Genomic DNA, 14,091 nt, shown 5'->3' with positions numbered 1-14,091 from the left:
AAATCTTACCTGAGAAGAGGTTTTTGATCAACGAACAAGGCGATTATCGGACATTTGCAGGGTTGATAAATAGCAAGAAATGGGACAAGTTGATCTCTCCACCCGAAAGCTATGATATTGATATAGTGCGTGAGTTCTATGCGAACGCACTGCCAAATGACGACGAGCCTTTCACTTGGACTACAAGAGTGTCAGGACGTTAGGTCGCTTTTGATAGGGATGCTATTAACCGAGTGCTTGGTGAACCGCTCCATCTGGGAGTTAATGAGAGGGATGTATACCACAGAGATCTGAGGCTCCACAGAAACACTGATACTATTTCTGCGGCCCTGTTGTTTGAGGGAAAGTCGGTTGAGGTGAACTCATCTGGGGTTCCTGTGAGGTACCATCGGGAGGATATGATTCCCTTGGCTCAGTTGATCTTAATGCTGGTTCTGACTAACATTAAGCCCAAGTCACACACGTCGACCGTGACGATCCCAGTGGCACACTTGGTCCACTGTATTCTAACTAATGTACAGATCGATGTGGCGCGAATCATTGCGATTGAGATGAAGTCCTTGGTTGAGAGCGGGCTGAAGTCGGGGGCGCGAGTTAACTGCCCCCTTGCTTTTCCTTGTATCATCATGGCTTTGTGCCTACAGTCGAGGGTGAAGCTACCCTCCCGCAGTCAGGTAAGGATTTCGTCCGCAATCAACGATCGATATGTGGACAAGTATTGTAAGTCGAAGAACTTCCGAGGTAGTACAGCTGCTGATGATACCGGGGCTGCTGATGGTCCTAGTGCTTTTTCTCAGGGGTTTGATCCTTTCCAGCAGGCTGTTTGCAATTACAATTGGGATTGGATGGCGGCGACTCAGCGCGCCATGATTGATATACATGACTCTATGCATGTATTACAGTTGCAGGTACGTGACCCTTCTGGAGAGCATCCTATGATGACGGGTGAGCAGTTCCTGCAACATGCTAGCTGGCCTAAGGACAGGCCTGTTTTCGGAGAGGGGGCAGGTGCTGGTGCTTCTGGTGCTGATGGTTCTGGTGGCGCTGATGCTGATGATGATGATGATGATGATGATGATGATGGTTCCGGTTCTGAGGCCGGTAGTGAAGAGAGTTCTGAGTCCTATGAGGACTAAGTTTTTTTTTATGTTATGTTTTATTTTCTTGTATTTTCAGATATTTGGTATTTTGGTTATGTACTTTTTGGGGTGTTTTGTCCCCCACGCACATTTTAACATTTTGAAGTGATGGTAGTTGTTTATGTTTTAAATTATTGTGTTTGGTTTGAATTTCTTTTGCTTAATAAATTTTTGGTTGTTGAGGGTCAAACCTTCTAGATTGGTTGCTCCTCAAAGAAGTATCCAATGAAGGTGCATCCGAGCTTGGATGGCGATGATAAAAATAAACAAGCGAATAATGCTAAGGTACATGGTTACCTCCGGTTAGAATTTTAGAATGCATTAAGAACTTTACTCTTTTCGTAATTGAATATTGTTCTTTTTGCAACATAATTGAATGAATGATTCACCTAGGGCTTAGAACCACAAATTGTGAGGAAACCTCCATTGTACACTAAAATGTTGGATTCTAATAAACTGTGTTTATTCATTTGATTCATGCTTTGTCTTTTATTATTGTGAATTTGTGGAAGCAATTAGAAATGATCAAGGCGCTTGTTTTCTTTCGAGCACAACCAGTTCCAAATACAACTTACCCGTGAGCAGAGAGTATTCGTGAACCCCTTTGAGCTTAAACAGTTGAATCTCAGCTTGAAATAAGGCGAGACGTCAAAATCTTTTTTCTTGAAACCCTGAAATTTTTGATAATTGTTCTTTTGCCGTAAAAAGTCAAGAGCATTCACTTGGGGTGAGTAAAAGATAAGTTGGGGAGAACGAAAAATGAGAATCGGTGGGTGCCACAACTCTTGAATAACCGAGCAAGCATTGAAAAAAAAATTAGAAAAGAGAAACATCTGTTTTGTGAATACAATGTGAAAAAAAATGAAAATGAATGCTTGCTTGGAAGAAAAATAGTGAAAAACAAAATTGAGTTATGAAATAAGAGTTGTGAAGGTTTCAAATGAGAAACAAGTGGAACGAAGTTGAGATGTGTGAATAGCTTGTACAGTGAATGTCTCTTTTGCGTCGGCAAGTTCGTTTTCAATGGCCTTAGATATGACCCTTGTTTGTAAACCTGACCAAGCTACAACCGGAAAAGACCTTAGTGATCTTCGTGCTTCCGCATTTTCATTTATAATTGTTAGACATTGTATGAATTGAAGTGACTTTTGCATTGTTTGTTGGAGAGTGAAATTGTCCCCGCGGTTGCAAACGCGTAATTTCTTCAATCCTTATTCGAAGAGGAGACATAGGGTGATTCATTCAGGATAACATTGTTGTGGATTGATACATGTTTTGCATTGCTATAAGGCTTTAGTTCTTGTGTATTGTGTTATTCTAACCATTGGGAACTTGTGTCTGGTTTATTCTCTTGTGTTTGAGTCATTTTATCCGATGTCGGAGAAATCTTTTTCTTTAAGCAAATCCTATTGTCCTTCAAGAGGCATACTTTGCTTGAGGGCAAGCAAGAATCTAGTTGGGGAGAGTTGTTAGATGCCCAAGTTTGCTTATTTGAGCTATCAAATGTGGGCATCTTTCACTCCTTTTTGTTGAAAAAGTGTTCAAAACTGCCCTTGCTTTTGTTGATTTGCAATACTATGTGAAATGATCTTGGTACCTTTAATTTGTGTGTTATTATGCAGGAATTAGGCATGAAATAGTGGAAAACTAAGGCATAAGAAAGATGGCAAAGGAACCAAGAAAGAAAGCAAACATAAGCAAACTCGCTGCGGCGAGGGAAGTAGCGAAGTATTCGCTAGGCGAGCATCCAGCGAGCAAGTAGCGAACACTTCCAGTAGCAAAAAGATCAAAACTCGATGTGGCGAGGGAAGTAGCGAAGTATTTGCTAGGCGAGCATCCAGCGAGCAAGTAGCGAACGATCCCAGTAGCAAAAACATCAAGACTCGCTGGAGCGAATGAGAGAAGCGAGGGCTTCACCTAGCGAAGGATTGTTCGCCTAGCGAGCATGATAGCTCAACAACCATTTCTATAAGTAGTATGGGCTACTTTTTGGAACAGGGCTTCAATCTTTTCTTTATCGTCTTTTTACTTGTTTTTTTTGCTTAGAGGTGATTTTTGTGCCCTAGAAACCCCATTTCTCATTCTTCTTCTTCTCTTGACAATATTTTACAAAAAGAAGGTGGATTCCCATCCAATCTCGATTCTTCAACTCGGATGTTGATCAACCTTCTTCCGAAACTTGTTGTTCAAGCTACCATGAAAATGAGTAGCTAAGCCTTTCATTTTGTCAAGGTTAGATGTAGATGATCATAAGCTTTGTATGTATATGGATTGATCTTCATTTGTAAACTCTTTGATGATGAATGTATGGTGAAAACCTTGTTTTATTGATAACTCTTTGTGTTGGTTTATTATTGAAAGGTGTTTTCCAACTCTTGACCTAGGTTTTCATCCATCCTTGTTCTTTAGCTAGAGATAGTTTTGAATGATTTTGTTCACTAAAAAGTTAAACCTAAAAGTTGTCATTTTGATAGATTGTGTGAGAGATCAACAATGGATCAAAATGGGAAAAACCACAATGTGTGTTAGAAATAAACACATTGGGAGGATTTTGTGAATGTGTTTATCATCTAATGGAGTTTATGAGTTTTGTTTGATCGAACATATGCATGCAAAGTGATCGTCGAACCCTAACTTTGACAATCTTTCTCAAATCGTAAAACCAAAACTTTTACCACAATTTCTTACTTTTTATGCAAGCTACCGTAACCGAAAACTAAAACCCCCTTGTTACTATAAGTTAAGAACTTAACAACTGTCGAACGGCGGCAATATCACATAATCCCTGTGGAGACGATAACAAATCCCGATACTTTATCCCTGTCCTAACACCTATGCTCTTTTTATGACCTGGAAGACTCCTTAGTTTGGCTCATGTGCAGTTCGGGTAGCCTTTCTTTGAAATAGGCTTATCACTTCAAATCTCCTTTAATCCCTCTCAGTTGGGCTAAAGTGATTTGGTGCAGAGATATTGGTCCTTCTAAGTCCATTTTTATTTGGAAATTAATGTTTGACAAGGTTCCAACTGATGATAAGCTGATGCACAGAGGTTGCTTCATCACATCCAGATGTAGTCTTTGCAAAGCTAATGTTGAAATTGCCAAGCACTTGTTCTTTGACTGCCCTTTTCCAGGAAAATTTAGTTCTTATTCTATAATTGTATCAACATTTCTAATCCTCCTAATTGTTGGAAGATTGGTGGACAACCTGTATTACAAATAGATCTAAGCAATGCCCTCTTGTGCTAAAAGTTGGTGTTATTTACATTCTAACCAGTTTATGGGAAACTAGAAACTTTGAGATATTTAGGGGTGAAGTTCCTAAGATCCTGATTACCATTCACATGATTAATTCTCAGCTGCTCCTTACTGGCTCGAACACCAAAGCTACGACCTCCTCCTCAATGGTTGATTTCAAGATCTTGAAAGTCTTTAATATAGTGGTTAGGCCTCCTAGCGCTCCTGTTATCAAGGAGGTGTTTTGGCTTCCTCTGCCTATTGGCTGGGCAAAGTGCAGTTGTTGTGACGCTTATCAACATAATTCTCTTTCTATTGATTGTAGTGGAATCTTTAGAGACCACCTTGGTAACTATATTCTGACTTTTGCAAAAGAGGTGTCTTTACCATCTCATTTTGCTGAGTTTGTTGCTATGGTGAATGTCATGAAGATAGCGGTGGATAAAGGTTGGTTGGAAATTTGGTTAGAAACAGATTTCGTTACTGTGGTGCAATCTTTCAGTAACCCTTCTCTTATTCTTTGACATTTCAAAAAAATTTCAGGATTTTCTTGATTAGCTTACTTTACACACAAGAATTTTTTTTCATTTCTTACATTCATAGAGAGGGAAACTCATGCGCCAACTTGTTGGCAGATATAAGGCTCTTTTGTTTTTTCTTCCCCATTTTTGAGTCCATCAGCAACATTAGGAAGAACTTTATATAAAATAGACTAACAATGCCTTTTTTTAGATTTTTTCATTTTGATGGATTTTTTCTTTGTCCTTTTATAATGCTTCTTTTTATTTAATGTATGATGCGATATTTAAAAAAAAATTAAATAGACTAGTTCTTACTACTAGTTAAGTGCTTATTTTTATATAACGAACTCTATTATGTCCAATGACAATTTACAATATACTCTTACTATATTAGTGTTTTTTCTGTCATTCTTGCTTAAAGTAATTATTTAAAGATTTGAAATATTATAATTTAATGTATATATGGATACTAATGACCCAATAAAAAACAAACGGTGTCTCGTAGTGGAAAGGGTTTCCACCAATTTAAGATTCCCACAAAACAAAGCATACATAGTTTCTTACCTATGCATTGCCCAAGACATTCCTATATATAATATGCAACTCATTCATACTCTTACTCCTCACTCACAAAACTCATTCAATATATTTTCCTCTTGTTTCTTCACTCGATAGTAACTCCATTTCCATGGCTTTCATAGCCTCACCAACTCTAATGAGGAGCTCCATTTCATGGCAAAATATGGTTGTTTGTGATAACTCTTGTAGGGACAAGTTTTTATTTAGAAACAAGGACATTTATAAAGGCGGGCGCAATCTTCAAAATCATTCGACCGTCGCAAATGTTGCGAGCCCGTCGCATGTGATTGCTCCACCTCCGCCACCGGAGAAACTTCCCGGGACCACCGGTGGCAAACACCATGTTGCATGGACTAGTGTCCCCCAAGAAAGATGGGAAGGAGAACTTCTTGTTCAAGGACATATTCCACTTTGGTTGGTAAGTGATTTTTTTTCTCCAACATTGATATATTTTTAAAATAATATTCAATTAATTTTTTTTTACACAAAAATAATATTCAATTAATTGAATATAAACAAAACTAACTAATTTAATATTTATTAAAAATAAATTAATTAAATTTTTAAAAATAAAAGTTAAGTCATTATTTAAATACAATTATTCTTCTTATTCTTATAAAAATCAAAGAGTTATTGAAATTTAATTTTTAAAGTATTTTTTAATAAATAACATCATTAAAGTAAATAGTAATATTTGAGAGAGCTAAATAAGACTATTTTTTTTTCTTCTTACATTCAATATAACATCATTTGTTTTTGTTCTAATTTTTTTATTTATTAAAAGAATAAGGACAGTAATAATTAAACTCCAAACCACTGATCCATTATAAAGATTAAAATATCATATAATGAATAAACTATTCTGAAAGCTTAAGTTCTAAGAATAGATATAGATATGTGGATAATTTTATATTATATCAATCGCTGTAGCTTCTAACCTCTGCTTAAATTTTACCACCATTATTATTATTAGTCGAGTTCTACTTTATTGTTATATTGAAACAACCAAATTTAAAACATAGACAAAGTGGAAAACAACAGAAATATTCTTGTCTCAAAACCTCCATATAGATTATTAAAAATAAAAAAAGCTGCTGATTCTACACGTAATATTGGTTTGTGTTTGTCCAGTAATAGTGTCAGCATATGGAACCTAGCAGAGTATATTACCCGAATCAAGAATTTAATATCAAACTAATTAAAATAAATAATTGATCTTATAATATCAAAGCATCTTTGAACATCCATTGATACATCTGCATAAATAACCGATGATAATAATAATTAATAACTTGTCGTATAAAAACTGTTATTATTATACATGCAGAAAGGTACGTACATAAGGAATGGTCCGGGCATGTGGAACATAGGAGACTACAATTTCAGGCATCTCTTTGATGGTTATGCCACCTTGGTTGGACTTCACTTTGAGGATGGACAGTTAACGGCCGGTCACCGGCAGATCGAGTCTCAAGCTTATCAAGCAGCAAAGAAAAATCAGAAGATATGTTACCGTGAATTTTCTGAAGTGCCTAAGGCTGAAAATTTCTTAGCTTACGTAGGGGAGCTGGCGAGTCTTTTCTCAGGTTCCTCGCTTACCGATAATGCCAACACTGGTGTGGTGAAGCTCGGCGATGGGAGGGTGGTTTGTTTGACTGAGACACAAAAAGGGTCCATAGTGATAGACCCTGAGACGTTGGAGACAATTGGAAAGTTTGAGTATAGTGATTCTTTGGGGGGACTTATTCACTCTGCACACCCCATTGTGACGGATAAGGAGTTTTTAACGTTAATCCCTGACCTTGTGAAACCTGGATACTTGGTGGTGAGAATGGAACCTGGCTCTAATGAGAGGAATGTTATTGGTCGGGTCGATTGTCGAGGCGGATCATCGCCCGGTTGGGTCCATTCCTTCCCTGTTACTCAACACTATGTTATTGTGCCTGAAATGCCATTGAGATATTGTGCTCAGAATTTGCTCAGGGCTGAACCAACTCCTTTATATAAATTTCAGTGGCATCCTGAGTCCAAAGCTTTTATGCATGTAATGTGCAAGACTAGTGGAAAGATTGTAAGTACTACATATTCATTACACTTCATCGTTGACGTAATATAATATGATAATATGATGATTTGTATTATTGTTTCAGTTAGTACTAGTTTTGTAATTAACTTTGGTATGTGATTTTGAAGGTGGCAAGTGTGGAAGTGCCTCTATTTGTTACTTTCCATTTTATAAATGCATATGAAGAGGAAGATGAAGATGGGAGGGTGACTGCTGTCATTGCTGATTGTTGTGAGCACAATTCAAACACTGGCATTCTTGACAAGCTTAGATTACAGAACCTTCGCTCATTTAATGGCAAAGATGTTCTACCAGATGCTAAGTACGTATTTGACATCTTAATTATTTTATCCTATCTTTTCCTGCAAGGTTATATTTGAATACATATACTGAATGAAAGTGATCTAAAATCAATGTTTATTGAAATAACAGGGTTGGTAGGTTCAGAATACCACTAGATGGAAGTCCATATGGAACATTAGAAGCAGCATTAGACCCAAATGAACATGGGAGAGGCATGGATATGTGCAGCATAAACCCTAATTATTTAGGGATGAAATACAGATATACCTATGCTTGTGGAGCACAACGCCCTTGTAACTTCCCCAACACCCTCACCAAGGTTACTTTACATTACATCTCCCAATTCTTAATTTCTGTCCAATTTAACCCTGCAAACATTTAGTTAAATGTGCTTTGACATGCAATATGTAGATTGATCTAGAATTGAAAAGGGCCAAGAACTGGTATGAAGAAGGAGCTGTGCCCTCAGAACCATTCTTTGTGCCTCGACCAGGAGCAACCGAAGAAGATGATGGTAAGAACTCTTATAATTAGTTGATTAATTCATGCCTCTGCAAGATCATACCCTCATTGGTCTGAACTTTTTTAACCCTCATATGACAGGTGTGGTGATCTCCATAATCAGTGAGAAAAATGGAGAAGGATATGCATTGGTGTTAGATGGTTCCACTTTTGAAGAGGTTGCTAGGGCTAAGTTCCCTTATGGTCTTCCATATGGGTTGCATGGATGCTGGGTTCCAAAACAGTAAAAGTGTGACTAAAAACTGTCATTATTATAATGGAAAATCTGCTCAGAGAAACTACTTGAAAGCATATATTTCCACAACTATCTATAAGTGCAAGCAGACAGCAATACATAACGCAAGTACATGTATGATAAAGTAGCAGTTATACAGATTTCATATTAGTGGCAGCACTATAAAATTATAATTCGTGTAAAATTTAAGAATATACGTATAAAATTAGCAATTATACAGATACGTATACGGATTCCCTATCTTGGTTGTTCGCGTATATTGAAACGCGTTAAAAGTCATATGTTTTGACTTGCATAAATGAATATTAATAGTGAGTGAAAATACTTGTTGACTTGGCTCGCAAAATCACACGTAATCTACCTAAATGCCAATTACATAAGACAATGTAAACAGAAATAGTTGCGAAGATTTTTCTTCGGAATCATCAAACCCAACCAGAAGGAAACAATTTTAATTTGTTTTGTTATTATTTGATTTTTCTATTTTTATAATTAAGACAAAAAATTATTTAAATAACCTCAATTATGAATCAAAAATTCAAAATGAAATTCCCTTCTCAGAAAACATGCTTCTGGCTACCCTGGCAAAGGAAAAACGAACATATTACAGTCCACGAGTCAGATCTGCATATCTGGCAAATAAGTTTTTGAGGGAGGAATCTCTAATGACTTTTTGAGCCTAATTTGCATTTGCAAATAGACCATGTAAAGACTAACCAAATTTCAAAGAATAACAATGATTAGTCTGCTGAGCAGCTTCTTAAAGAAACAAAAATTATTATTTCTGATCTGTATAAACAGCGTCAACATCATCAAGCTCAAGTAATTTGCTGATAAGTTCTCTGTTCAAGTCCATAGCCTCATCGTCTACCTGAAAAAATAATAGCACATGACTCAAGTTTTATACCGGTAACCCCTTTTTAAGACAAGCTAAAACAGTTGATGGAATGAAGGCCGTCTCAATGTATGAAGTGGGTTTTTTTATCATGAGCAAGGAAAACAAAGCAGAAGACTGTGTTGGAAGATTGTTTATACTCTGCAAGAAAGCTTTTCTAAAAAGGAAAAGTTTGTCAGTTGGGAAATCTTTAAACTTGCAATTCGGACCGAAGAACATAAAAGTGAAATGACGAGTGCAAATTACAGATCCATCTTATGAAATTGCATATTGCAACGTCAAAGATTAAATTTACACCTTCACAATTGTTTGCTTACTGACATTCATAGGCTCCATAAAACTAAAAGGAGAAGTAAGAAAAGAAAAATGAAACGCCAATAAATGAAAAAGCATATGTGATACCAAAACAAACCTCAATGGTGGTATTTGGAAGAAGCTCGGAACCATTATCAGGCTCAAAATCTATGCCCTCCTCTCGCAACTTTGATACTATAGACGAATAGTTCTCTGAAGAACCAACAATTTTATAATACCTGGCAAAATTAAAATCAATCCTTAGGTTTAAGGTCTATTTCTAAATATTTGAATCTCCTTGTTATGATGAAGTAATCAAATAGAAAAGCAAAAAACGTAACTTATTTTAAGTGTGAGACTAGAAAATCAGTTAACCCTATTGCAGATTGTTGGAATTTCCGCCTTCATTACGGTCCACCCCTAGTCGCCTAAACTACAGCATTTGGCTTGCCTTCATTGCAATCCTCACCTTACAAGTCGGTTTTGTAGGGATGAGTTAGGTACGATCCAAATTCGGGGTTGTATGAAATAACTGCCCTTTATATTGAGCATGATTGGGCAGGAGACCGATTCAACACTAATGTAAGATTTGATACACTTATACCATCCACTAACTCCTCAAATAAAGTGAAATTCATAAATTTGGATGTCAAATTGTAGCTATATCTGGTGCTGATTATAGAGAAGCCAAATCCTAGAGAATTTGAACAACAATAAAGTGAGACCGATTCAACACTAATGTAAGATTTGATACACTTATACCATCCACTAACTCCTCAAATAAAGTGAAATTCATAAATTTGGATGTCAAATTGTAGCTATATCTGGTATTCAAATTGTTGACATTTTCAATTATTTTACAAACATATTAAATAAGACAGATTAGTGTTTACACTAAAATCCAAACCAACCCTCGTCATAGTTATAAGATGAAGTGAAATGCCTGCAGATGGCAGTTGGGAATTGACCACAGCTACTAGAAAAGTCTTTGCTTCAAAGTAGCCTTATCCATAAAGCTTATTACTCGGATCAAGAAGGTATTCTAAAGCTTGGGTTGGTATTGGAGCACTCAGTCAGTCAATTGTAGATAATGTGTTTCACTTTGGCATAGGTTTTGATGAGACAAAAGTATGATGAATCATAGCGAGTTCCAAGTTCCCTACATGCAGAGCACAAACCCCATAGACCGAACAGACGGGAATTGAGTTGGGGGAGCTAAATTAGAGATATGATGATGAGGTCATAAAAATTATTCTTATGAAGACCAATATTTGATTATAACTGAGAAACACGGTAAAACAAAAATGAGAGAGCATTACCTTTCTGACCTATCCTCTTCAGTATCATCTTCATAAGTTGGAGGATCAATTACATCCTCAGCTCCAGCATCTAAAGCAATTCCAAGCAGCTGATCTTTGTCAGCATCACTGACTTTAATGTTTACTACCCGAGCACGCGTAAACTTAAACAACACAGACCCAGAATCTGCCATCTTTCCTCCACAGTCCTTGACCACATCTCTAATCTTTGCTATAGAACGATTTATCTTATCAGTTGATACCTCAACTACCATACTAACTCCTCCATAACCATAAACCTGAGGATAAATGCAGAAAGTTATGAGCTAAACTAATATTCCAGGATCCATATTTCAAAAGATAGGACACTGCAGAACTCAAGGCAATGGCCAAACAAAAAGCTGACCCATTCTGGGGTGGTTGGGCCAAACCCGTATGATATCTAGTAACCTAGATTTTTTTCCAAACAGAACTATTTTCCCCTGCACCCAAACTTGTTTACCTTATTTCTGATTCAAACTTATAGTTAAGAACTAAACAAATAATAATAGCAAACAAAAACATCTGTTGAACATCGCAAACAGTCAAATGTAATTCCTGTTTGGATAATTGGGGTGAACCGAATTCTATGGAAATGTATTTTGAAATAATTACGTTTGGAATGAATGATAACTAATATGCTAAGGAGTGTTTGAAAGTAAAATTTCATCTTAGTAGCTAAGTAAAAATAGAATAAAAGAAAATCAGATTTCTTCTCTTATATTTTTAAATTTGAAAAGTGAAGATGAAGTTGTAACCCAGTCATCCATTGGACAAAAGCAACAAAATGTTATGTCTGCACAAACATATATCTGAGATGTTCAAGGCAGCATAATTTATCATGTCAATGGCAACCAAACAGAGTTTGTACTATCCCTTTGTCTGACAGATTTAGTTTATTGCCTTTATGGCTTCAACTTAAAAGCATGATAGTGCCATCACCTTACGAAAACCAAAAAGAAACTACTTCTGTTTAAGATTAGGGAACTCCTCCTAAAACATGACGACGCTATCATGTTCTTAAGAAAAAAGAGATAATCCAAATGTGTCAACAGTGATGTTATACTAACCTCATAAATTTTCTCAATGTAAGCCTCTTGTCCCTTCTCAGTTGCTCTCTTGATGTTGCGCTCGACAATATCCCTAGGAACATCCAGCTCCTTTACTTTCTCAAGTACAGCAGCCAGTGCTGAATTAGACATTACATTCGGACCACCTTTCTTTACACTGTCATTTTTAAGTAGCACAAAAGGCATGCATAAGATAGTTTTACTTGATCCAAAAAGGAAAGCAGGACGCTACTAAAACTCCTCTAGCCGGAACCAAAATGAATTGTATAATAGATCATGGTTAAAGTAGGGAAAATCAGCGCATCAATCCAGCCACAAACACAGAAGAAAAAACCTAAAAAGATAAAACAATGACTGGATGATCTATTTCATTTAATGCAATCAAGAGTGCAATTACTATGCACTGAGACCATAAAAACATGTTACACAAACATTCAATCATAACTCATTGTGGTGCCACCATGTAACATTATCACCTAAAATATCTGCACATTTATGTAACTTGCAAGAAATTATTGAACCTATAAAAGAATTTACACTACAATGTACAATAATAAAATTCTGAAATTAAAGCCTAGTGATTATAATTGTGCTTTGACGAGTGTAACATAAACATGGAGAGGGACTTACGCAGACACAACTTCCTTCCCAATCCTTGAGTATAGTTTAGCTTTCTTTGCATTATTGGCTTCCTGAAGTAATGGCAAATAAGAAAACGTTGAAGTAGGAAAAAACTTCAAAAAATTGTCTTTACAGAAGTAAAAATCATAAAAATGAAAAAACCTATACTAATCAAACTGCAAATAAACTCAGAGCATATCAAAACGGTTTTCTGTCTAACAGGACTTTCATCGAACAGGTGAGATGCATTATTATTCAAAAACAAAAACAACACCACAACAAACCTTTCGTCCGGCGATTTTGCTGGAGCGTCTGCCCATACAAACAGGAGTGGAAGTCCATATCTTTCTAGCTCGACAATTGCTATCATAATCGGTAAATTTTACATTTGCAGCATCCAACAACGGTGAATTATTATAAACATTCCCTGAGAATGAAGGAGTGACTCTGATTCATTCAAGATAATCAAATAAACAATTGCGGGAGTTCAAACGCAAAGTTGAGAGAGGGAGAGTAGTAGTGTACTGTACTGTGGAGAAAGAGTGAGGAAATGGGGCGCGTGGAGGAGACGCGAGATGAGAAAGCGTGGAGGTGAAGCGCCACTCGCGAGGCTCTCGACATGATCCTATAATAAGTGATACCGGTGTTGTACGGCTCCAGGTGCAATGGCAGAGAGGGGGAACCATGCAATATTGAGGCTGCGCGCCACTGAAGAAAGGACATGGCAGTGTTTCAGTTCAAACAATGTTACATGATAGAACAAAGAGAAACGGGGTTTTACGAATAAAAAGTTAAAATAAATAAATAAGAAAATTTATTTGATTTTATATTTTTTAGGAAAACTTTGTAAAAGTTTATGAACTAGTTTTTTAAGAATTGTTTTATTTGCATTTCTTTTATGGCGATGACTTTGATACAATTATATTTGGTTGGGTATGTTTATATCATTCATGGACATTGTAACGTAGATATTCTGTAGTTTGTTTCAAATTTTTATAATTTATATGGGGTATTTTTTATTTTTGAGAATGTGTTTTATTTATGAATTTCTTTATTTGTCAAAAGATGAGAATCTTACATTTCTATGAAAATATAAAATAATCAATCATATCCATTCTTATATTATTTTAACATTTTTATTTTTCTATTTTTATTTTTAAAATTTAATTAAAATAAAACTTAAACATATTCGTGAGAATTTTATTTATTTGTCAAATATATTGATGGAAATAAATTTTCCGACAATAATATTCTTTAAAATGATATTCTCGAAT

At 36.1% G+C, this 14,091-nt stretch overlaps 2 protein-coding genes across 3 annotated transcripts; one reads left to right on the top strand and one right to left on the bottom strand.

Moving 5' to 3' along the window:
• Positions 1 to 5,520: 5,520 nt before the first annotated feature.
• LOC127084460 (carotenoid cleavage dioxygenase 8 homolog B, chloroplastic) lies at positions 5,521 to 8,942 on the top strand. Its single transcript, XM_051024914.1, has 6 exons — positions 5,521 to 5,893; positions 6,803 to 7,546; positions 7,669 to 7,862; positions 7,973 to 8,162; positions 8,255 to 8,357; positions 8,447 to 8,942. The coding sequence occupies exons 1-6, from the start codon at positions 5,585 to 5,587 to the stop codon at positions 8,590 to 8,592; spliced, it is 1,686 nt and encodes a 561-aa protein (XP_050880871.1). The 5' UTR covers positions 5,521 to 5,584; the 3' UTR covers positions 8,593 to 8,942.
• Positions 8,943 to 9,105: 163 nt separating this feature from the next.
• Positions 9,106 to 13,609, bottom strand: LOC127084461 (probable transcriptional regulatory protein At2g25830). Of its 2 annotated transcripts, XM_051024915.1 has the most exons (7): positions 13,348 to 13,609; positions 13,102 to 13,244; positions 12,827 to 12,888; positions 12,197 to 12,353; positions 11,109 to 11,386; positions 9,908 to 10,028; positions 9,106 to 9,471 (listed from the first exon to the last, which is right to left on the bottom strand). In XM_051024915.1, the coding sequence occupies exons 1-7, from the start codon at positions 13,538 to 13,540 to the stop codon at positions 9,379 to 9,381; spliced, it is 1,047 nt and encodes a 348-aa protein (XP_050880872.1). In that variant the 5' UTR covers positions 13,541 to 13,609; the 3' UTR covers positions 9,106 to 9,378. The 2 variants fall into 2 exon arrangements, with proteins under 2 accessions (XP_050880872.1, XP_050880873.1); XM_051024916.1 differs by lacking the exons at positions 9,106 to 9,471; positions 9,908 to 10,028 and adding an exon at positions 10,500 to 10,948.
• Positions 13,610 to 14,091: the final 482 nt, after the last annotated feature.

The sequence above is a fragment of the Lathyrus oleraceus genome, chromosome 5 (assembly GCF_024323335.1).
Source record: "Lathyrus oleraceus cultivar Zhongwan6 chromosome 5, CAAS_Psat_ZW6_1.0, whole genome shotgun sequence".
NCBI lineage: Eukaryota > Viridiplantae > Streptophyta > Magnoliopsida > Fabales > Fabaceae > Lathyrus > Lathyrus oleraceus.
Note: the sequence above shows the minus strand (reverse complement) of the source record. Positions and strands in the feature narration are given on the sequence as shown.

What these genes read in the sequence shown, in the direction of transcription:
- LOC127084460 (XM_051024914.1), top strand. Translation starts at nt 5,585, where the DNA reads ATGGCTTTCATAGCCTCACCAACTCTAATGAGGAGCTCCATTTCATGG. An exon ending in GACATATTCCACTTTGGTTG is followed by an intron (nt 5,894 to 6,802) that starts GTAAGTGATTTT and finishes TTATACATGCAG; the next exon opens with AAAGGTACGTACATAAGGAA. An exon ending in TCCCCAACACCCTCACCAAG is followed by an intron (nt 8,163 to 8,254) that starts GTTACTTTACAT and finishes TGCAATATGTAG; the next exon opens with ATTGATCTAGAATTGAAAAG.
- LOC127084461 (XM_051024915.1), bottom strand. Translation starts at nt 13,540, where the DNA reads ATGTCCTTTCTTCAGTGGCGCGCAGCCTCAATATTGCATGGTTCCCCC. An exon ending in GGGAAGGAAGTTGTGTCTGC is followed by an intron (nt 12,354 to 12,826) that starts GTAAGTCCCTCT and finishes TAAAAATGACAG; the next exon opens with TGTAAAGAAAGGTGGTCCGA. An exon ending in TTCCAAATACCACCATTGAG is followed by an intron (nt 9,472 to 9,907) that starts GTTTGTTTTGGT and finishes TTATTTTTTCAG; the next exon opens with GTAGACGATGAGGCTATGGA.